At 47.4% G+C, this 22768-nt stretch overlaps 1 protein-coding gene across 2 annotated transcripts; it reads right to left on the reverse strand.

Annotated features, from left to right (window-relative positions):
* Window positions 1–4847: 4847 nt before the first annotated feature.
* On the reverse strand, window positions 4848–21519 carry TMEM248 (transmembrane protein 248). 2 transcript variants are annotated; one of them, XM_054647021.2, is made up of 7 exons: window positions 21119–21519; window positions 12814–12988; window positions 11592–11877; window positions 9880–10030; window positions 9050–9233; window positions 8346–8489; window positions 4848–7511 (listed from the first exon to the last, which is right to left on the reverse strand). In XM_054647021.2, exons 2-7 carry the CDS (start codon window positions 12970–12972, stop codon window positions 7491–7493), a joined length of 945 nt encoding a protein of 314 aa, XP_054502996.1. In that variant the 5' UTR covers window positions 12973–12988; window positions 21119–21519; the 3' UTR covers window positions 4848–7490. The 2 variants fall into 2 exon arrangements, with proteins under 2 accessions (XP_054502996.1, XP_077044814.1); XM_077188699.1 differs by lacking the exon at window positions 21119–21519 and adding an exon at window positions 14720–15165.
* Between the last annotated feature and the right edge of the window lie 1249 nt (window positions 21520–22768).

Here is a 22768-nt window from a genome sequence, read left to right on the forward strand (position 1 = left end):
AGCAGAAGGAGGCTCAGAGCAGCCTCCCCATGCAGGGAGAGCAGCAGGGAGGGAGGATTCCCAAAAATCTCTTGGCAGCAAGGTCACATCTGGATTTGCAATCGATGGCAAAATTGCCAGCAAGGCTGGGAGGAGGAGGAGGAGGGGGAGGAAGAGGAGAAAAGGAGAAGGAGGAGGAGGAGAGAAAGGAGAAAAGGAGAAGGAGGAAGGAGGAGGAAGGAGGAGGAAGGAGTGGGCAGCATTTCTCAAAGCCCCAGAGGAAGCAGCCCCAGCAATCTCTCCAGCAGGAACTCGCTGCCTCTCCTGGGCTGTCCCAGCCAGCTCTGGAAGCCCTGTGCTCCCAACAGCAACATCTGCAAGCTGCTCTCAGGAAAATCCAGCCAAAAATAGCAGAGATGTGCTGTCCTCGAGAGCCACAAACTTCTGACCCCACTGAGGTCACGCTGTGGAGAGCACTCAGAGCATCACACACCTACTGCTCAAAGAGAGTGATTCAACCTGGCCAGAAATGTTGGTTTCAGTGAGTTTTTGATCTCAAACCCTGATCCTGTTCAAAGGCAGCAGCTCACCCCCTCAGCAGGGCCTCACCCAGCCTGTGCCCATCCCTGCCAGCCCCAAAGGACAGAGCTCTCCATGCCTGGGAGCTCGGATCTGGTGACTGAAATATTCCCAGATCTGCACAGCTCCAGCAGGACTGGGCAGAGCTCAGGGAGGTGGCAGGGCAGGGAGCAGCCCCTGGGGACAGCGCTGCCACCAGGAACGGGAGCCTGGGCTTCCTTTTGGGGCAGCCCTAAAGCTGAGCTCCAATTTCGCTCAATCTGCAGCTGCAGTGCCACAAACGACTCCAGGCTGCAGCAGCAGCAGCAGAGCATCCACCCCAGGCTGTGCCTGATGCACCCTCAGCCCTCGGGTGCTCCACAGATCTGCCTAATCCCGGCTGTCAGCCATTGGGGAATTGCTTCCCAAAGGATCCTGCCTGTGTCAGGGCAGCCATCCCAGGGTTCAGCGACCCCAGGCACACAAAGCCTGTCCTGAGCCCCAGCAATCCCCGGCTGCGGGGGCTCCTTCCTGCTGCCCCTCAGCCCCAGCACGGCCCCTCCCGGCCGCTGTCATTGTCCCCAGGGTCCCTGGGCTGGGAGGAGACGCCGGCTCCCCTCATCCCGCAGTTTGCTCCTCACATCGCTGCCGGCAATGCCTGAGGGAGGGATTTTCCTCTGTGCCCACCTCCATCCCCTCAGCACACGGAATGGTGTCAGCCTGCTGGTGGCACAGCGTCCCTGCCAGCGGCATTCCCTGCTGGGAGCTCTCCCCCCATCCGGCAAGGATTCCTGAAAAACCATTCCTACAGCAAGGATTCCTACAAACCACTTCATCCACGCTCCACGGTGGAGCGCCATAAATAATTACAGGAGCTCCCTCACAGCAGCAGCTTCCCCCAAAGCGAAGGGAGGAAGGAGAGAAGCCCGGGAATCGCGGGGATTGTGGCTGTAAATAAAGGACGAGGGGTGGGGAAGCTCAAATCTCCCAAAGAACGATTAATTCCCGTTGCCTTCAGGGCAAAGTTGGGCATCGGGGCTGGGTTCTGGTCAGGAAACGATGAATTCTTGCTGCCGGCAGGGATCTGAGCCGCCACCGTGGAACCAGCACTTTCCTACCCTGAGTATTGGCTGCTGATATTAATTCTGAATTAAGGCAGACCCTGTGCCTGGCAGCCAGAACCAGCGCTAGACCTGGGGGCTGAGCTTCACGGACAGAGGAAAGCAAATGCTCTGGAATTCCTGCTTTAATCGATGGCAGGAAAAGTTTTGTCCGATTGCTTTGAGCTTTGGTACTCACCAGGCTGGGCTTCCGAGGGGGGATCCACAAACCAAATTTATTCCTTACGAGTTTCCTGCTCTTCCTTTTCCCTACCTGGAAGCAAAACATGGGGAAAACAACCTCACTCCCAGACTTCCCTCAGGCAGCTGCAGGTGTGGAATATTTATAATTAAGAGTTCATCCATGGCCTGGCATGAACAGGGGACGACGCCTCGTGCCTACCCCGGAGTGCCAGGGCTGGGTTTGTTGTTTATTGGGAATACAGATGAAAGGACAAGGAATTTTGTCAGGGGGGTGTTTTGCTCTCCTGCCGTGCCTGGAGGCTGCCGGGGGCACGGAGGGGAGCAGGGATGCGGGAGGAGCAGCACGGCCGCACTCCTGAACCCGCGGGGGAGCCGGGAGTGCCTCTCCCCCAGGGACATCTCCAGGAAAAATCCCAGTTTTCACTCCCACACCTGCCCTCGGTGCACAAATCCCGGGCGCTGCCAAACCCAGACACCACCCGGAGCGAGAGGCCTGAGGGGAATCCCGGGGCGGGAAAACGCTGCGGGTCCGGGACTTTCCATTTTCCATCCCCTCCGAAAGGAACCGCTCGGGAAAAGGACGGGCTGCTGCCGCCACCCAGCGGTGTCCGGCGGGGACACCAGGGAGGGGACACCGGGAACACCCACAGAAGGACACCTGGACAGGGACACCCGATTCGGGGCCTCCTCCGGACCCTTTGTCCTCCAGGATCTCCCCCTCCATTCTCAGGGATTCCCCTCAGGAATCCCCGCTCCAGGATCTCCCTCCAGCCCCTCCATCCTCAGCGCTCCCCTCTCAGGGTTCTCCTTCCGGCCCCTCCATTCTCCTCAGGATTCCCCTCAGGAATCCCCGCTCCGAGATCCCCCTCCATTCTCAGGGATTCCCCTCAGGAATCCCCGCTCCGAGATCCCCCTCTATCCCCTTCATTCTCCTCAGGAATCCCTCAGGAATCCCCGCTCCGAGATCCCCCTCCAGCCCCTCCATTCTCAGGGATCCCCCTCAGGGATTCCCCTCAGGAATCCCCGCTCTGAGATCTCCCTCTATCCCCTCCATTCTCCTCAGGAATCCCTCAGGAATCCCCACTCTGAGATCTCCCTCTATCCCCTCCATTCTCAGGGATTCCCCTCAGGAATCCCCGCTCCGAGATCCCCCTCCATTCTCAGGGATTCCCCTCAGGAATCCCCGCTCCGAGATCCCCCCCCCATCCCCTCCATTCCCAGGAATCCCCACCCCAGGATTTCCCCTCCATACCCTCAGTCCCACGGGATTCCTCCTCAGGGATTCCCTCTGCAGCCCTTCCACCCTCAGGGATCCTCACTTCAGGATCTCCCTGCAGCCCCCCTGTCTGCAGGGACCCCCTTTCAGACCCTCCATCCACAGGAATTCCCCTCCAGACTCTCTGTCCTCAGGCATCCCTGTTCAGAAATCCCCCTCAGCCTCTCCCTCTGCAGGGATTCCTGCTCAGGGATCCCCCTCCAGCCCCTCTGGATTTTCCCCTCCATCCTCTGGGATCCCTCTCCAGCCCCCCAGGTCCCCTCAGGACACAGCTCCCCCTTCCCCACTGACATTCCTCATTTTGCCTCAGTTTACCTCATCCTACAAACCCTTTCCCTGCAGGAATTCCAGGATTCTCCCCCTGACCCAGATCCACGTTTGGTTTTTCCTCATTTCCAGGCACTTTCAGGTCACCTGCATTGTCTGGGATCTCACTGAGGGTTTCCTTTTGGAAATGTGCATTTTTAAGCTGTTTTCCCCCATTTCCTGAGCTTTAGGGAACACAACCAGGCTCTCAGGAGGGCGAGGCTCAAATTTAGGGGCACATCCGTTGCTCTGAGCCCCACAGCAAGCCCCTATCCCCCAAAATCCCCTTTTTTAGTCATTTGTGCCTTCTAGGTGACAATTTTGTTCATACAGAATCCAAGGACACCCCTGTTTTTCAGCCCCTCACCTCACCTGAGCTGCTCCTGGGCTCTCATCCTTTCCCCACTGACAAAACAACTCCCTGGTGTGATTATTGCATGACCACAGGGAATATTTTACCACCCTCCTCACTATAAAACCCCATTTTGCTGGAATATTACCAGCAGGGATCCTTTCAAAAGACAAATGACACAGAAATGTGACATTGTTTTATTCAGAAACATTTTAAAAAGCTGCTCTCTGCCTTGCCTTACTCTTTCTGTCACTACAGGTTGAATCTTATTGCTATTTATTCCATGGAGGTGCACAAATCCTGTTACAAGGAGCTAAAAATAAGGCAGCCCAGGGAAATCTATGCTTAGATCCCAACAGTTCTGTAAAGAAACATCTTCAGGAGGTAAATAAAAGGGAATATTGGTTGTGCCAGGAAGCCTTTGCAGAGCAGGGCAGAGCTGGAGCAGCTGGGGTGATCCAGTTTTTAGCTGTCAGTAAAAGTCACAGCAGAGCTGTAAAAACCCTTTAAAAAGGAGAAACACAACCCAAGGTGTCCCAGCATGCCAGGAAAAGGCAGAGCAGGGGACAGGGGCTGTGCAGAGCCCCTGCAGGGCTCTGAGGGACAGGGACAGCTCAGCTGCAGGGAGATCCAAACCCTTCCTTTGCTCTCTGAGCTGCTCCCAGCCAGGGCTCACAGACACCTCAAGGTCAGGCCTCAGACTGCACCCAAGAATTTGGCAAAAGCTGAGAGGAAGGACCCACAATGGATCCTTTGTGTGCGTGCAGCTCCTGAGGATCTCCCAGGACAGGGAAGGCTCAGGAATCCAAATTTTGGTGACAGCAGACAAACAAGTCCCAGGAGTTAAAGAGAAACAGGGGCTGCTGCCTTCAGATTGATTTTCTCCCTGCCAGGCAATTCATCACCAGCAAGGTTTTGATGAGTGCTGGGGGGAAAAAGAGAATTTACAACCCAAATTCAATTTCATTTTGCTGCAGATTTTTCCCTGATTTCCTCCTGTGCTCCACGTAATTTTGGTTGATTTATGAAAGCTCTGCAGCTAACCAGGCTGTGGAAATAAAGACAGCAAGGGTAAACTTCATAGTTTTTTATTCTGCAAAGCAATATGCACATCTTACAAACACAAAAATTAATCTAGGAGAGAAATGTCATTTCCAAATCAGCTATTAACCATCATGCAACAAGACAAGTGAAATGTAAGAACAAAACAGAACAAAAACCAAAAAACAGCCATCTCGAACCCTACAATCACCTGCAGAGGGTTGAAACCAAGGCTCAGATTTTCTATGTAATGCCAAAGAAAATGCAAAAAAAAAAAAAAAAAAAGAAAATGGCAGCTTTCTAAGAACAAGAAAACACGTACAAATAGAATCAAAACTGATTCAAGTCATAGTTAAAAAGAAAAAAGAAAACAAAAAAAGGAAAGATCAATATGATCTGAACTTTTAATATTAAGTTTTAACTCTTCTGTTTGGCTGCATTTAACTTTGTACATTGCCTGGGAACAATCCAATATTCCTCAGCATTCCAGCACTTGGCCTGCTGGGACACCCTGCACCTCCTGCTGCAATACAGGGGGCAAAAGGATGAACTAAGGCCAAAAATCCAACTCTCCAACGTTTTCCCTTTTGCATCTGTGGGTGACAATCTTTAATATTCCTGGGGGTGCAGAAAGTGGGGGAGAAGTGGCCAAGGAGGTTCCTTTCGTTCCCAAACGGTTCCCTTGACAGCCCAAATTCCAGCTGGGATGTTTGGAGCTGGAATTTGTTGAAGGAGAAAGGATTTGCTTTGCTTTCCTGGAGAAATCAGAGGATTTTGGGTGGGTTTTGGGTATTTCCAGGATTCCTCTCTCCCAATCCATCTCCTATTCCTGCCTTTGGGGCCCAGATCCAGCCACCCTCAGAGGCAGCTCTTGGAGTGAGGATTGATTTGTGGGATTTAGGAACAGCTCAGGAGAAGCTCTTGGCCTGTCTCACTCCCCTGCCTCATCCCAGGGAAGCAGCAGCAGCCCACAGCAGCATCAGGAGAAAACTGGGAGCTTCATTTTATCCCTAAACTTCAAACCAGGCCATCTCTAAAGCTTTGCCTTAACATTCCCTGGAGGAAAACATGTCAGGTAATCCCAATTTAGGGAACTGAAACTGTGGGAGGAAACAAAACTGTGACTGCTCAAACACCCTTAACACTCGTGAACTTACTGAAGTCCCAACACACACAGACCAGGAGTGGTGTCTGGAGGGAATAAACTGGGAATTTTCTGCCAGCATCACTGAGACTATGAGATTCTCACTTGGCTTTTTTCTTCTGTGGAGTTTGGAGCAAAAGGAGGAGGAAAAAAAGCCTGTGGGAAGGAATGGAGGAATGAATGAAAGCTGGGAGAAAAGTAAAAAGTCAATTAAGGCAACCAGTGAGATTTAAAAGCAGGGGTGGAAGTGTCTGACCCCTGAAATCCAGGAGGCTGCTCAAGGAATCAGGAAAACCAGCAAAAGGCAGAATGGAGAAGGGAGAAATGCACAGAATCAAATCTCTGACTGAAGAATGGACACAGAGAACAGAAGGGGTTTCACTGGGTGGTTTCTTGGACCTTCCTCACAAGAGCCCCACTTTTGTGGCCATTTTCCCTGAGTGGACAGCAGAAAATGGCAAATTAATGAATTTATTGGGCCAGAGCTCAGCAGTGCCAGTGGCAGCTGCCCCTCAGAGCTGCAGGCACAGTCCCAGAGTGAAGCTCTGGAACAAACTCTGGGGATCCCTTTCACTCTTTGCACTTGCCCAGGGCTGTGCAGAGCCCCAGCAGGCTGCTAACACAATACATCTTTTTATTAAGTTTCACTTTTTCTAGAAAGAAAGGAAAGGGAAAAAAAAATAAAGAAGCTTACAGACAGCTGCTCTGCAGCAGAGACACACAATCCTGGCTGGAGGGCTGGGGATGGGAGGCCAAGTGGAAAAGTTTTCCAGATAGTCTCTGTGCTGACTGGTTCTCTGGCATTCAGCAAGCCAAATGAAATACCAAAAAAACAAACCAAAAAAACAAACCAAACCAACAAAAAAAAAATCAAACAGTTCTTTTCAGTAAGTAACAGTTTAAAATGGGACTTCACTTCTTAATTTTTTTACTATGAATAAAAGCACAAGTTTGTCCTAAATACAGCACTATTAAAATGTGAATATGTATTTTTTTTTCTTCCAAAAGAGAAAAAAAAAATCTAAAATGTTGATATCTTTTCTTGCAAGCAAGGAGCAAATGGAATAAAGTATTAGGCCACACAAACACACATTGAATTCATGTTGTAGATTGGTGGCTTTGGAAATGCAGGATTATATCAAAGGTGCATACTTGGTTCAAACACACTGTACAGATTGGGCAAAAAACCAAACATCTCTTGGTTGGTTTGAGACACTTGCAAAGGCATCTTCACCTGCCCAGGTGCAGCTGGACAAAAATCTCTGCCTCTGTGGAGCCTTTTCACTGGAGTTATCTACACCAACATGGGGCTGTCCCAGGCAGGGCCAGGGGACAAGCACATCTGCTCAGAATTACTCTGGATATTCTGCTTTTATAAATATGTACAAATCAATTACAGGCACTTTGAAATGTCTTTGGTTGGAATAAACCAACATTGCAAGGTAATGGATTCACAGAGTGTTAAGACCCGGGCTGGGTTCAGCAGGCAATGGTTTCAGTCGTTCTCAGGAGGAGGAGAAGGGGTTTTCTTTATGCTTCTGACAAAGCAACCTGGAAGAAAAATAAAGGAAGAGAAAATATTTAATTAAAGGCAAATTCTTAATCCTGTAACAGTGATACGATTTATCTCTGTGAGCTGGCAGAGCTGTCCTTGACTTTTCAAAGAAAGCCTGGAAAGTCTGACTTGGAAAGGAAATCAAAGGGAGTCTGAAGGCGTTTTGTACTTTGCAAAAATCAATACAATAAAAGTCCCAAACCACTCAAAACAAAAAAAAAAAAACCACAAAAAACACCCCAAACCAGCTCAAACTACAAAATAGCATTGAGACCAAAACGTGTCAACTCTGGCTTCCTACTTTTCAATTAAAAATATTCATATTTAATCCTTCAGGCAAACAGCAGGTCCCCAAGGTAATATTGAACAATGATTCTTTCAACAGCTTTGTTACTGTTTTTAACTTAATTCTAATTAACAACCAATGACTCTTTCAACAGCTTTGATTTTAACTTAATTCTGATGAACAACCCTTAGAATTTTGTATCATGTTTTACTCAAGGTTTTCAGTCTGTTGTGGTAGAAGACAATGAATAAATGAAGATTTAATGCCACCTATTCATTGCTTCACACAAAACAGTTCAAGCAACACCACAATTATGGCAGAAGAGTCGCAGCCCAGCACTTCCTGAGCTGCAATAATCCATTTCTGCAGGACAGAAATCTCATTTTGAGGATCTCCAAAGCACTTGTGTGGATTTTATAACCCCAACCTGCACTGTCCACAATGAAAGGCAGAAAGAGACAAGAAAAACCAGTCTGTCCTCTGCCCAACAGGAGCTTTTCTCTGTTTCCTTATCAGAGGCAGGGTTTTGTCAGCACACACTCACCTTTTCAGAGCAGAATTCTGTGTTGCTTTGCCTCAGTTTGCTTGGTCTGCCTTTAATGACTGCATAGCAGAACATTGTGATCACCATCACAAAGAGGAAGTAACTGGTGTGCATGAGGTGCAGGTTTATTAGAGAGCGATCATCCTGCACACAGAAAAGCAAATTAAAACCATTTACTGACTTAGCATTGGACATCAAAGCAATGATGAACAAATCAACCCAGAAATTACTTCATTAATCTTTCTCCCTTTTACATTAATCTTTCTCCCTTTCATTAAACTTTCTCCCTTTTACACAGCAATGGGAGTGATTCCTAATGGTGGCACAAAACGTTTTTGTGATAAAGATCTGTGTTAAGGATATTTTCCACGTATTGGCAGAGGCTTTTGTGAAATGATTTCAAGTTATAAATGGTGGTTTCTAAGAGCTGTGAGGCACGTGGATGAAGATCATCAAACCCATGAGGGTGGAGCATTCTCAGCCCTCACACCCCACAGTAAACCAGCAGCAAAAATGACAATTTTAGGAACCATATTCAATGAAATCACACAATAAACAAGCAGCAAAAATGACAATTTTAGGAACCGTATCCAATGAAACCACACGATAAACCAGCAGCAAAAATGACAATTTTAGGAACTGTACCAAATTAAACCAGAGGTAAGCATTTAGTGAAAACACCAGAGGAACAGGCCAGCACTTACATCTGGAACTATGACAGTCAGTTTGGGGTTTAAAGCATGGTAGACTTTGCCAATTGCTCCCTTGTAACACCAGAAGGGGTTGTAATCCTGGGCATATTTTGTGTTCGAGTCCCTGGCTGTGGTGAAGATCTTGTACCACAGAGTGGCATTGCTGTAGGTTTCAGGAACACAATGTGGTGGCTGACTGCAAGAAAACAGAAATAATCAGCACCCTGAAATGTATTTTCCATGTTCAACCAGGACAACTTTGCTTCTCAAAACATGGTTTTAGTTTGGGCCTTCCAAAGCAGCAACAAAACCCCAAAGTTTAAGTAAAAAACCCCCAAAAGCCACATGATTGCTATGCTGAAATCAGAATTTAACTGCATGCTGTTGCACTAAGCAAATATCCCACAGCTTAATTGGAAAAACACTGGTTTTCCTAAGGCTGCCCACAGCCTTGGCCTCTCCAGATTGGATGGAACAGTGTCAGGGAATCCAGAGAAGACAAAGGGAAGATATTTTGGTGAAGGCAAAGCAGCCTCTGCCTTGTGCTGATCTCTCAGCAGGGAAGAGGGTGAGAACCTCAGTGTCAAATCTCATCTCTGAAATCAATTATGGGGTAAATCCCTTGAATTTCCACAGATTCTGTTGCCCCCAGAGAAGTTTAAAAGGGAGGCATGGGCCAAAAAATCACACAAAGACAGCAGAGGTTTTGTGACAAATGTTTTACCAAGGGGGAAGGAGTGCAAGGATGTAATTTCCATGACCAACAGGAATTTTCAGGAGGATCTAACAGCTCAGGGGAATGAGTGAGGCAGGAAGCAGCCCCTGGGGAGAGCTGCACTCACACTGTGACTGGGAACACGTTGCTGGCTGCTGTCACAGTCATGCAGGTGCTGAACACCACCTGCTCGCAGTGGCCGTGCAGGACACACTCATCAGAGTTCCAGGCAGCTGGCAGGGTGAAGGTGATGTTTATCTCCTCGTGGGATTCTCTGCCTGGGAGAAAGAGACAAGGAAAGCTGGGATTTGGTTCACAGAAGTATCTGAGCAACAATCACTGGGAGAAGGAGAACACACAGATGATTAAGGGAGGAAGCATCACTCTGGAGTCAGCCCGGATCTTTGCAGGCAACAAAGAGAGCAAAGAGAAAAGTTAAACCCAGAACAAAGCAGAAAATCCCCCAGCTGCTGCTCTTTCTAATCTCTCCCACCTCTCCCAGCCTCATCAGGCTGCTTTCAGAAATTCAAAACTCTAAGTGAATTCATGCACGTTCACAGACCTTCATCAGAAAAGCCTTTCTCCTCCTAAGAACTTTGCTCCACATCTGTTTTTTCTGATGCTCACTTTTCAAACTGGAGATATTTGGTGTAGAGAAAAAGGTGTCAGCGGATACTGAGCTGCACATTAAGTCCTGTATGATAACCCCACGTGGAGAAATTCAGACTGAAAACAAATCCAGGCTGCTGCAAATGGAACTTGCATTTGGTAGCTCTCAAAGCAGCAACAAAATAACAACAGAAACCCCAGTAATGCACATTTGCAGCTCGTGGCAATGTCTCTCCACAGGTTCAAGACCTTCAACATTATCATAAAATGCAATTCTGGCTGCAAGCTAAAATACAGTGAGGTTCTATTATCAATTTCTATTAATTCTCTATGAACTCCTGTCAAAAGTTCCTGGCAGGCAGCCAGAGAGCAGATTGGTCTCTGCACACCACAGAAGCCATAATCATCTTATCTGGTTCTGTTTGTGATATTAAAGCTGATTCACTTATGCATTTTAGACAAACTAGAATTTTTTAGGCAACATAATACTCTCTACTGCATCTATGCCACATTTGAAATGTCAGTTGAGGACTTGATGGATCAAGACAAAACTGAAGAGAGTCACTGTTTGGAATTTTGCTGGCTTAAAAATGACCTTCCATTGTCATTAGGTTTAATCATTTCAAACTGCCAAGCCTGATCTTGCAGGTTCTTTTCCATTCTGAATGCAGGGAAAAGTTCCTCTAACAAACAAGAGCTCCATACAGGAATAAACTCACAACAAATCTGGGAACACATCTGTGTTCTGTGTATAAGAGTTATCTCACCCATAGTAAGCTGGTAAATTTTTATTTGATTATATAGTGATTAAAATAATCACTATATAATCAAATAAATAATATCCATTAAAAACAATATCATTATTTTAAATAAAATAATTATATTATTATTTGGAAATAATGAAATAATATCATTATTTGGAATAACAGAATGGTTTGGGTTGGAGGGGACCCTAAAACCTCTCTTGTTTCACCCCCTACCATGGGCAGGGACACTTTCCACCAGCCCAGGTTGCTCCAGGCCCTGTCCAACCTGGCCTTGGACACTTCCAGGGATGGGGCAGCCACAGCTTCTGAGCACTCATCACCCTCAAAATAAAGAATTTCTTCCTAATATTTAATCTAAACCTCCTCAATTTCAGCTTGAAGCCAATCCCTCAGTGAAAGGTTAGGAAAAAACCCTCTAAAGGCCAACTGCAACCTGAATTGTTGAAGGTCCAGCCTTGCCTACCTGAAAGTCCAATCTGGTGCCCAAAAATGGTGGAGCTGAGGTGTGTGACATTGCGAGAGTATCCCCCAAAAGGCCTCAGAGGGTCCAGGGTCAGCGTGATGGTGACAGAGATGTTGATGGGACCAGAGTCCTCGAGGGTCTGTGGGGACTGCGTGGAAGACCTGGCCTGCCCGCTGGTCACGGTGCTCTCTGGAGTTGTGGTGTCGTTCAGGAGGTGCTTCAAGGTTTCATTCTCAGATATACAGAAGTCCAAATCATTAAACCTCAGCAGGAAAGTATTCCAGTCCTTAAAACAAAAGGGGAGATTTTAGGCCCGTGAGGGAGCTCCCGCCTCGCTCGGTTCCAGGCCATTGAACAAAAATCACACGGCTCAGAGAGCAGCACAAACACCAGCAGGGCTGGCTCAACAACAGCAAAGTTGTTTGCAGGAGTCAGATGGGTTCAGTCCCAGCTCCCTCCCCTGAGCTGGAAAGGAAACTCAGTCTGTTCACAGAGTTCACAGAATCACCAGGTTGGATGAGACCTTCAAGATCATTGAGTCCAACCCAGCCCCAAGCCCTCAGCTAAACCCTGGCACCCAGTGCCACATCCAGGCTTTGTTAAACACCCCCAGGGATGGGGACTCCACCACCTCCCTGGGCAGCCATTTCAGAACTTTATCTCTCTTTCTGTGAAAAACTTTTTCCTAATATCCAACCTGCATTTCCCCTGGTGCAGCTTGAGGCTGTGTCCTCTGGTTCTGTCAGTGCTGCTGGAGAAAGAGCCCAGCCCCAGCTGAGCACAGGCACCTTTCAGGGAGCTGTAGAGTGACAAGGTCACCCCTGAGTCTCCTTTTCTCCAGGCTGAGCACCCCCAGCTCCCTCAGTGGTTCCTCACAGGGTTTGTGTTCCCAGCCCCTCACCACGCTCCAGGGTGAGCAGCTTCTGCCCAGGTTCCCCTCCTTACAGGACAGCGCTGAGGGAAGAAATTCCTCAAAGCAAGCTAAATAAACAAACTGAATAATACCTAAATAACAAACTGAAAGGTTCCTAGCCACAGCAGGAAAGACCCATGACAGATGACTTGGCCTCATCCTTGATATAAAACAACTAACAAACCCCCACCCTAACAGCCCTTCTGCAAATAACATGGAGACAATCCCCACACAACTCTGTGCTCTCTGGGAGGGGAAAAAACCCAACTTTGGGCATGTTTTCTAAATGAGCATCATTTCTGCACGTACCTCTGTCATTTCTGGGGATTTGATCTCCTTGATCTTGAAGAAGTAGCCCAGAGTCAGGAAGGCGATGGCCATGGCGCTCACGCTGATCATAAAGACCACGAGCGGAGGGCGGCTGCTGATGTAAACCTTCAGGTTCTCCAAGAGGTTTATGTAGAACATTATTCTGATTGTTCACCTGAGGGGAAAGAACGTTCCAACAGAGTCACTGCACTGTGTGTTACAGCTGGGGGGTGGTGGATCAGACAGAAGGAGAGAAATGGGATTGTACACAGAATTGAGATTAAATTCCATGGCTGTGCCCTTCACTGAGCACAGAGCGTGTGCCTGAAATACAGCAGTGATCAGAACAGGCTCCACATCACCTTCCCAGGGCCACAAGGTGCCAGCTGGGAACAGCTTTTAAAGAATGAGGGCTTCCAGCACAGCCCAGCATCACTGGTCAGTAATAAAGCCAGTTCTTGCCTTTCCCCAGGCAGGTACCACTGCTACATTTTAATGTCAGTAATGTCTGAATGCACCGAGGTACAAATCAAACATTGCACAACCTTTGAAAACCAAGGCTGAAGCCTTAAGGATCCCTCCTTACCCCACCCCAAATGCCTCTACTTTCAAACTTTGCACATCCTTTGAAAATCAAGGCTGGAGCCTTAAGGATCCCTCTTTACCCCACCCCAAATGCCTCTGTTTTCAAAGCAGGACCTGAGAAGCAGCCCTACATTATTTAAGGCTTTTGCATCAAGAATCCTATGGGCAAAACCACCCAAAAAACTGCATTAAGGTGGAGGCTGGAAGATTCCTGGTCTTTATTTAATTCTTGCAGGATCTAGAACTTTTTGTTCTGTCTGTAAGCATAACCAGGACCTTACATCCTGACAAAATGTCCCAAGTCATTATTTTTTGCCCCAAATATAAAATTTTGTCTGATTCCCCTCCTGAAATTTTATCTGCAGAGCAGAAAAACCTAAATTCCTGGATCAGCTTCCCCATCTCCGTGGCCAGGGAAAAGCAAACAGCCAGGAGTTAAAGGGCAGCCTTGTGACATCTCCTTCAGAAGCTCTGCAGGGAGGAACTCCAAGCCCACCTTTATCTTTGTCCTACCCAAAACCTTGGCTGAAAAGGCTTTTAACCCCAACTAAAGCACCAAGGCAGGAGCTGCTCCTAGCAACCTGCTACTGATCTCCAAAATTCTGAGGGAAAGGCAGAAAGAATTCTGTGCTGCAAGGGTTAAATTGGAACATCCATGGAGATCTGGTAACACTGAATTGAGGCAGGGGCTGCTCCTGCACTTTGGGGTGATTCCCACTGACTCCTATTTCCAATGCAGGTGGAGCAGGGCTGGAAAGTGGCAGCTCAGAGGAGGAGAGAGGCACAGGGCAAGGCAGGGAGGGATCAGTTCTGTGATCTATTGATTTAAGAGAAAACAAAAGAAGGGTAAAGAACAAGCCTGAAGACAAAGCCCTTTTCAGAGCCCACAGAGTACAATGATCCCAACTTCCTTGTGTACACTCAGGATTTCACTGGCAGGAATGCTTCAGCAGTTCCTGTTAGCAGAAGAAATATTGACAGAACCTGCAGAAGTGTCCCAGAGAGGGGAAAATCCAGCTCAGGGAGAAGAGACAGAGGTGCAGTGTCAACAACACAACCCTGGGCTGTGCCTGCTGCTGACTCCCCACTCGCTGTCCTGGCTGACACCAGCTGAGGCAGAGCTCTCCAGAGCTCAAGATCTCACCCTGGCTCTATTATTTTGCACCAGCAACCCCTTTCCATCCATCCACCCTGCAAAGCCCAGGAAGATTTTCTCAGTGAGAAGTGGGGGCTGCGAACGCCTCTACAAAGGCAGGGTGAAAAGCAGGGAAAGGAGGGGGATGAGAGGGCAAGAAAAGGTGATGAGAAATGTCCACCTTACCAGAACTTGGTCCCAGAGCAGCTGTGGCACAGCCAGGGCTGGTGGCAGAAGGCAGCAGGGACAGGGAAGGGAGAGCTGGGGCTGGCAGGGATCATGCTGGGAGCGTTCCGCCCTCCTGCACCTTCTGCCTGTCTTGTCCCTGGCAGCAAATTCCTTCAAAGAGCCACAGTTAAAAACCCCAAATGCTCCATCCAGGGGCAAAATCCCAAATACTCCTTCTGGAAACGTGGGAGACACGTGGGCAGATGGAAGGAGATCAAAACCTAACCCAAAAGCAGAGTTGTAGGCAGCGTCCCCTCCTGAATTTCCTTTAGGGAATAACACAGATGCAGAGTTTATTGCAGATTTTAATCAGGGCTCGGTGTCACCCACAGCACATCCAGGGCTGGGATTCCTTTTTTAAAGGGGTTTCCATCAGCTCCATTAGAATTTGTTTGCCACAGGATCTAAAAGCAGCCATAAAAAAAAAAAAAAAAAAAAAAAAAAAAAAAAAAAAAAAAGGGATGTGCAGAAAATCCTACACAGGGAAATATTCAGGCTAATATTTTTATGTAAGAGATCACCAGCTTTTAAGTGCCAGTTGTTTAATATGCTGCCATAACTCACTGGCTTTGAAAGCAATTAGAAAATGCCATAAGCTGCAATTTCCGAGGAGTAATGTGCCTTTGGAGCATTTGGGAGGGAAAAGGGAACAACTGTGGATTTCAATACTGGAGCTGACATGAAAACAGCAATGGGGGAAAGCAGAAGGGTGAATGTTTCCATGCTGCTGCCTGAAGAATTACTGATTTTTTAATCAAAGTACTTAAACAACTTTAATTGTCACGGAATTTGTGATGCAGATCAGTGCATTACATCAAAGTGTCTGTGGATTTTCAGGGTTCCTTCAACTCCTCTCTGTTAGAATCACAATGCATCACAACTCTTCTGCCAGCTCTAGTAACTAACTTCCTCCTCTGTGTAAATGAATAACTTCAAGAATATCATTTAAACTTTTATTTCTTGTTCACAGAGTTAAAAAAAAGAAAAGCAAACCAAAACAAAACAATGCTTTTACCTCCTGGCAGGTCAGGCATGCAAGATCAGATTTCACTTTTTAGCCAAATAAATAATTGAGTGAGTGGCTCTAATGACTGCTGCTGCCTCTCTCCACTCCAGCAAAGCCTTTTAATACTTGGTGCAATAAAAATCTCCCCAGTCAGACTAAACAAGGAGCTCAAGAATGAAAACTGCCAGGCTGGAACATTGGCCAGCAGCTCCAAGGTGATGGCTGGGTAGTGAGGGATGCTCAGCAGGAGTTACAGCTGCTGCAGCTCGCCAGGAAAGCCTGCAGGTGTTGTGCTCTTAAATCAGCATCTACAGACCTGGGCAGGGAAAAAGATTAAAATGCTAAAGGGGGGAAATACAGCAGTTCAATCTGTCAGAGTGCCAGAGAAACACAGAATTGAGCGAGAAAAGATTCTATAATTTGGGGAGATTTCCTCCAAAACAGCCCCTGACAGCAACCTCAAAGGAGCAACAATGTGAATTCCTCTTTATTTGTGGATGAAAGAGTGTGGAAGAGGAAGCTGCTGAAATGGACTGATGAGTTTCTCAAGGCCAAACTGCAAACAAGGAAAATCTTGAAGTCTATTGCAAAGACCAAAAAGTCAATGCAATGAGTCACAGCTGAAATATTAAATTCCCATTTGGAGGCTTAATATCAAAGGAGCTGAATTCCTGAGAACAATAAAAACCCCATGTGCTGTACTAAAGCAGGTATTGAAAGCAAAATTGCATTTACCAAAGTGAAAAAAACAAACCCAAACCAAACATGAATTTTAAAGAGATCAAAGTGGTTTGACATTTTTGTCAATAATGTCAACCACCTCCCTGCCACTAGAAAGCTTAAAATGATGGAATTTCCTCACAGATATTTCCCCTTCTTGTTGTGAGGGCAAGGTAATCACTCTAGAGGAGGGGTTTAAATGTGAAATCACCACTGAAATATCCTAAGGAGGAAAATTGGGTGAAGGAGAAGGGCAGGAGGCAGCAGTGCCTATCCCAGGATCTCACAAGTGTTTCAATTTTCAGTATCTCATTGCACAGAACAGTGTTTAAATTGAGTGTGCAGCTCAAAAATAGAAATCAATTGTATTTTCAAAGGTGCCCCACTACCAGGAGGGGTTAGGAAATGGCTCAGCTCAGGGTTAACCACTTTGAATGAAAATGATGTCGTGTGCCAAAGGAATATTTACAAATCCAAACCAAACAGAGCATGGGAGAGCAGCCATAAATAAATGCAAACAAAGCAGTGGCGTTCACCTCAAACACCTTTAACAACAATCAACAGCAGCAGGTCCCAAAATCATCTTTCATTTGGATTTCTTCTCTTCAAATCCATGTCTAAGAGTGAAAATACAGCGAAATGAAAATCAGAGTTGTGTGAGCTGATGGGGCTGGTGCTGTTCAGCATCTCTGAGGGTGACAGGGACATGGGGACAAGCTTGGCAGTGACACCAGTGGCAGGGACACCAATGGCAGGGACACCAGTGGCAGGGACACCAGTGGCAGGGACACCAAACCGTGTGGGAAGGATCTGGACTGGGGAGGTGGCTTTGGGCCAACCTGATGAGGTTCAAGACCAAGTGTAAGGAAAGTAACTTCAGCACCCTGATATCTGGGGAAAATAGAGGTGTTAGGGCCTGCAGCAGCTCCAGATCATCCCTTTAGGAGTGGGATGAAATTGCAGAGCCTGAAATCCCCCCCAGCAGCAGGGCAGGCAGGAGGGAGGGACTGATCCTGGAGGAATCCCCCAGGGCACCTCAGTGCAGCTGAGCCCCCTCCAGCATGAACAAAATAAACCAAAGGCAACAACTCCTAGGAAATGCCAGCAGGTTTCTCTCTCCTCAGCACACAGGGAGGGAAGCAATCAGGGCGTGTGGAGGAGGAAACCTGACAGAAACATCACCTTGGGTCCTTGAATCCAACCCAACATAACCCCGGGATCAGCAGCTGTGCACAACCACATCTGCTCCAGAGGGAGATAAGGGGAACTGCCTCCAGTTTCTTATCAGTTTGCTGAGCTATTTTATCCACAAATATGTTTACTGAGGAAAAAAAATCTCCATTTTTCCAAACAACTTCCATTTTCCTGGAGCCTGGAAGCTGAAAGTGGCAGGGAAATGGCTCTGCCATGCACTGCACAGGGCAGGAGAAGAACAGCCCTGGAAATGTGGACAAGGACATTCCTCCCTCCTGGCTTCCTGATAAAGGATCAGGATGCAGAATATGAACAAAAACCAGGGACTTGCATGAATAGACAGAGCAAATGCTTCATATTTGCATGAAATGTTTCTTTTCACCTCTCAAAACACTTTTCAAAGATTAATTCATCATTTCAGCGTCCCCAAGAGGGGCACCAACAGCAAACACTTCAGGTCTGCCCATGAAACAAAGCCAAGGAAGGGAAGTAATTTGGTGAGTGACAGAAAATTCCAAAGATCAAACTGAGACTGAATTTAAAACACCCAAATTTCTGACTTCAACTCTCTGTAAAGACAGAAAACTTGAAAAAAAAGATGTAAAAAATAAAAAGGAAAACAAACATTACTCAACCTGTGTGTGACAGCCCTTCCCAACAGACTTGTGTTGTTCACAAAGTCTGCTGGATTCACCACAAGCACCTGAACTTTGTGCCAGCTGATACTCTGGGGACAGCAAAGGTGATTTCCATCTCCCACGGGAAGAAAAATCCGTGCAGAAACAGACAAACCCAAACAAGCTCCAAGTCTTTTTTGTATGTTCTCAGTTCTTAAAATGATGAATGAGAAAAGGCAAAGAAAGTTACAAGTCAGGAAGCAGCAACAGAGTGAGGAAGCTTTTTTTCCCCTGGTTCAATGAACCCTGAATTCTGACTTTTGTTAGAAGTGGAAAACATAATTTAAAACATACCCAGCTGTAAAATCAAAATGAACTCAACCTCTGGTTAAAAATCAGACATTTTGGTGCCAAACTTGAGCAGGCATCCCTGTCTGCCAAGAGCCTGTGCCATGGGAATGAATCCACTTTCCTCTAAAAGAGCTCATGGGCATTTTTAAACCTTCCAGCTTGTCCAAGTCATGACTTCCAATGTGAGTTACCACAACCCAAATCACCCAGACTGCAATAAAACACACAATAATAGATGGAGGACTCTGAATTTGTATTAAAAATGCTATTCTGGTTACTGCTGCCCAGCATGAGAATCTGGCAGAGCAAAGCAAAAATAAAATTATTCCATTTTATAGGACCTTTAAAGATCCATGAGAAATCAAAAAATACAGGATGGCTTTAATGAAGAAGTGTGAAAATTCTCAGGAACTGTTCAATAATCACAAACTGGTTGAGTGACCAGTTCAAGGTTAATTGCTGACTTCATTAAAGCTACTCATTAAGGAATGTGGGACCCAATTCAGCAGTGAAAGTGCAGAGAAATGCCAGGAAAAGGCTCTTCAGTCTGTAATGAGAACTGTGAGGAGACAGGGATGCAGACAGATACACAGCTTGAATCACAAGCAGAAAAATGACTGACAAGCTGAGGAAATGGCAGCTTTGGGGAATGGCAAATTCAGAGTTTGGGTGTGGAAAGAAGGGAGAGAAGCAGCAAAACAGCCAGTGGCCACTGATGGAAATAGAAACAGCAGCAAAACCAGCTGAAATGAGGGAGCTGGGACACAGCTGAGGTATCAAAGCTGTGGAATATTCTCATGTCTGTGAGCTTCACCCCCGCTGCTCAGAGCAAACAGCACCTCAGCCTGCCCAGCCCCAGCGGGTGAGTTCACTCTCCATTTCACAGACTAACAGACCCCAAATGCCAGCACACACACAGCTTTTCATCCAAAACAGAGCCTGGGAGGTCTGAGCCCTGGGAACCTGCTGTATTCACAGGGCAGGACAGTTTGAGGAAGAAAATTCATTCCCACCCAGCCACGCTTTGGGTAAGGGGAGGTTTGGGAAAAGCAACACAATCCTGACACCAGCGAGTTTCATTAATAGTTTAGGGCTAGACTGATAAAACAGCTTCATTTCTACAAAGCCTGTGCTGTTGTTTAATAAAAAAGCAGATTATCCCAGCTGCCAGACCTGCGGGATCAGCTCAGGGGGTGCTCAGGAGGGGTCTGGGGTGCCAGGCTCTGTCCCCAGCTCACAAAGGACACCCAGCTCTGTCTGTCCCTCAGCTGGGCACTCCCAGAGCACAGGGACTATTTTGTTTTCTCAGGTGACCTTTCAAGCTCTTGTCTTTCAAGTGGAAAAGAAGAATCACATTCCAGCAGAGCCACTCCTCAAATCAGGGCAGGTAACAGAGCGAGCCGGGGTTTAACCCTGCCCGGTGGGCCGGGCTCAGGGAGCGATCTGCAGCCACAATTGGGGATTATTTGTGCTCGGGCTGCCACAGAAGTTATCTCAGAGCTGAGCACACCTGCTGAGGGGAGCTGGAGCGCAGCCACCGGGATGGTTCGGGCACAGGCAGGTGCAGCTGAAAGCCGTGAAACCCGAGCCGCTGTGTCCTGCCCAGGGGCACAGGGATTCATCGGGAGCGTTTCCTGTAACTCAGCCCTCGGAAAAAAACGCAATAATCATTTACCACAACAGCCAGGCCCAGGGTTTTTTTTTTTTTCTCCACCACGTTGTTGCAGCGGCCAAACTTCGGGGAAGTTCAGCGAGGACGGGGAGAGCAAACCTTAATTACTGAATCCTTATCTGCCCTCCAGGCAAATTCACCCCGATAATTCCATCTCCAGAGCTAATCCTGGAAATAAATTTCCCCCAAAAACAAAGCCTTAAAGAGCAAACAAAGAGAAAATGGGGACAAATAAAATCCCAGCTGTGCTGGAATGGATTTTTCTCCCAGGGTGATTTGGATGTAATGGAGCAGCCATGTTCCAGGCATGATGCACCAGGAATTTTATTATTAAAACCATCAAGAGATCACAAGTCAAGTTAACCCCCCAAAAAAGTGAAAGAGGATGAAATACAGGTACAGAAAATTGGGGAAAACATCCCAAAACAACCACACAAAAAAGCCCCACGCAGGAACCACTGTTCAGAGGCTATTTTGAAGCACAACTATTTTTAGTGCTACAGAAATTATTCTTTTTCACCGTTGGTTTTTTTTTCCCTGTTACGACGCCACGCAAACTTCAAGCTGACGACCTTTCCCAACATAATTATTATACGTAAATAACAAAAATAAACCGAGGCATAACCCCCCAGCAGAGCCGAACGCAGCCGGGACCCGGGGCCCGGGGGCAGCGCGGCCCGAGGCTCCCCGGGGGCTCTCCCGGTGCTCCCGGCCCCGGAGCGGCCTCCCCCGGCCCCATCCCCCGGCCCCATTCCCCGGCAGGCCGGGCCGCAGAGCCGCCCCCGTCCGCTCCTTACCGGCGTCCGCGGCGGGGCTCAGGCCCCCGGGCCGGGCGGGGCTCAGAGGCGGCGGCGCTGCCGTGCGGGCGGGCTCTGCACCATGGTCCTGCCCTGCCGGGGCTGCGGGCACGGGCGGACGGGCGGCGGGGGGAGAGGCCGCTCCCCGGGCAGGGCAGCCCCGGGCCGGACACACGGACAGGCCCCGGCACCGGGCCCCGCCTCCGCCGCCGCTTCCGGGCCGCAGCCCTGACCCCTCACCCGCCGACGGTGGCGCGGGGGGGACAAGATTGAGGCGGCGCCGGCAGCGCGGGAGGGGCCGGGAAGAGCAACGGGAACGGAACCGGGAATAGAACTGGGAACGAAACCGGGAACGAAACTGGGAATGGAACCGGGAACGGAAACGGGAATAGAAGCGGGAGCGGTCCCGGGAGCAACATCGGGAACAGAAGCGGGGACGGCACCGGGCCCTCACGGCGCTCTCGCACCGGCCCCGCGCTCCCTCTCCAGCCTCCCTCACGATGTTCCCGCCTTCCCCCTCCCCTTTTCCTCCAAAAATTATCCCAAAACAGCTTTTTTGTTATATTTCCTAACATAAATACTTATTCCAATACCGAAAAGTGTTCAGGGTTAAATCCCTAAAGCAAACAAACCTTTGCTTACATTTATCGTGAAAAATAATGATATCATTGCTTTATATTACAATATTATAATTATTAATAATGTATACTATTAATAATGTAATACTAATTATTAATAATTAGTATTATTAATGGCAATACTATGGCAATATTTCCACGAGGATAATGTGGGCTCTGGTTTACTGTCCCTGACAGCTGGGCAAGCTGGGAGAAAACCTTCCCTAAATAAATTAATTATAAAAAAGAAATTAGTAATTATGCATTAAAATATTTGGGTGAAAAATATTCCCTAAAAAGGCTTTGGGAAGGTAAAACTCCAGCAGTCCCATGAGGATCTGAATGGTCAGAAACTCCAAAATGACAGCACTGAATTAATGAGTGATAATCACAATTAATAACTCCAGCATTTCCTGTAAAATATATTCCTTACAAAAGGAAATAAGTGCAGGATTTCCCATGCAAAGAAATATTTCACAATAAAAGATCCAACCTGAGGAGCTGCAGAGTCTTTATTTCCAGTGATAATGAACTAACAGCAGGAAAAATAAAGCAAATTTCTGATAGTGTGACTGTGGGCACAGCACAGCACCTGCATTTTAAATCACTTTAAGGGATGATATTTCCATTAAAGTCTCTGCTTTGCTATATTTTGCAGCATTGGGGTCTCACCTAAACTTTGAGTGCCTCTGTGCTCCAGCCCTGCTCAGGGATTACTCCAAGGTGTGGAAATCCATTTTTCCTGACTCATTTACTCAAATTTTGAGTCAATTTTTCCAAATTTACTCAAATTGTCCCCAAATCCACCTTCCCTGACTAATTTACTCCAAACATCCCCATTTTGGTGCCTTAATTACAAGATAGCACATGAAAAAAAAGAGATATTTTAGTTACCAAATCCTTCCCTAGTGCTTCATCACCCCAATGACTTCCCTGCAAAGAAAATAAAAATAAACATTGGGACCCAGCCTAGAACTTGCAGGGCACTTGAGACCTGCTGGAAATAGAAACAGATATTTGAAATTAATCAGAA

The sequence above is a fragment of the Agelaius phoeniceus genome, chromosome 20, assembly GCF_051311805.1.
Source record: "Agelaius phoeniceus isolate bAgePho1 chromosome 20, bAgePho1.hap1, whole genome shotgun sequence".
Taxonomy (NCBI): Eukaryota; Metazoa; Chordata; class Aves; order Passeriformes; family Icteridae; genus Agelaius; species Agelaius phoeniceus.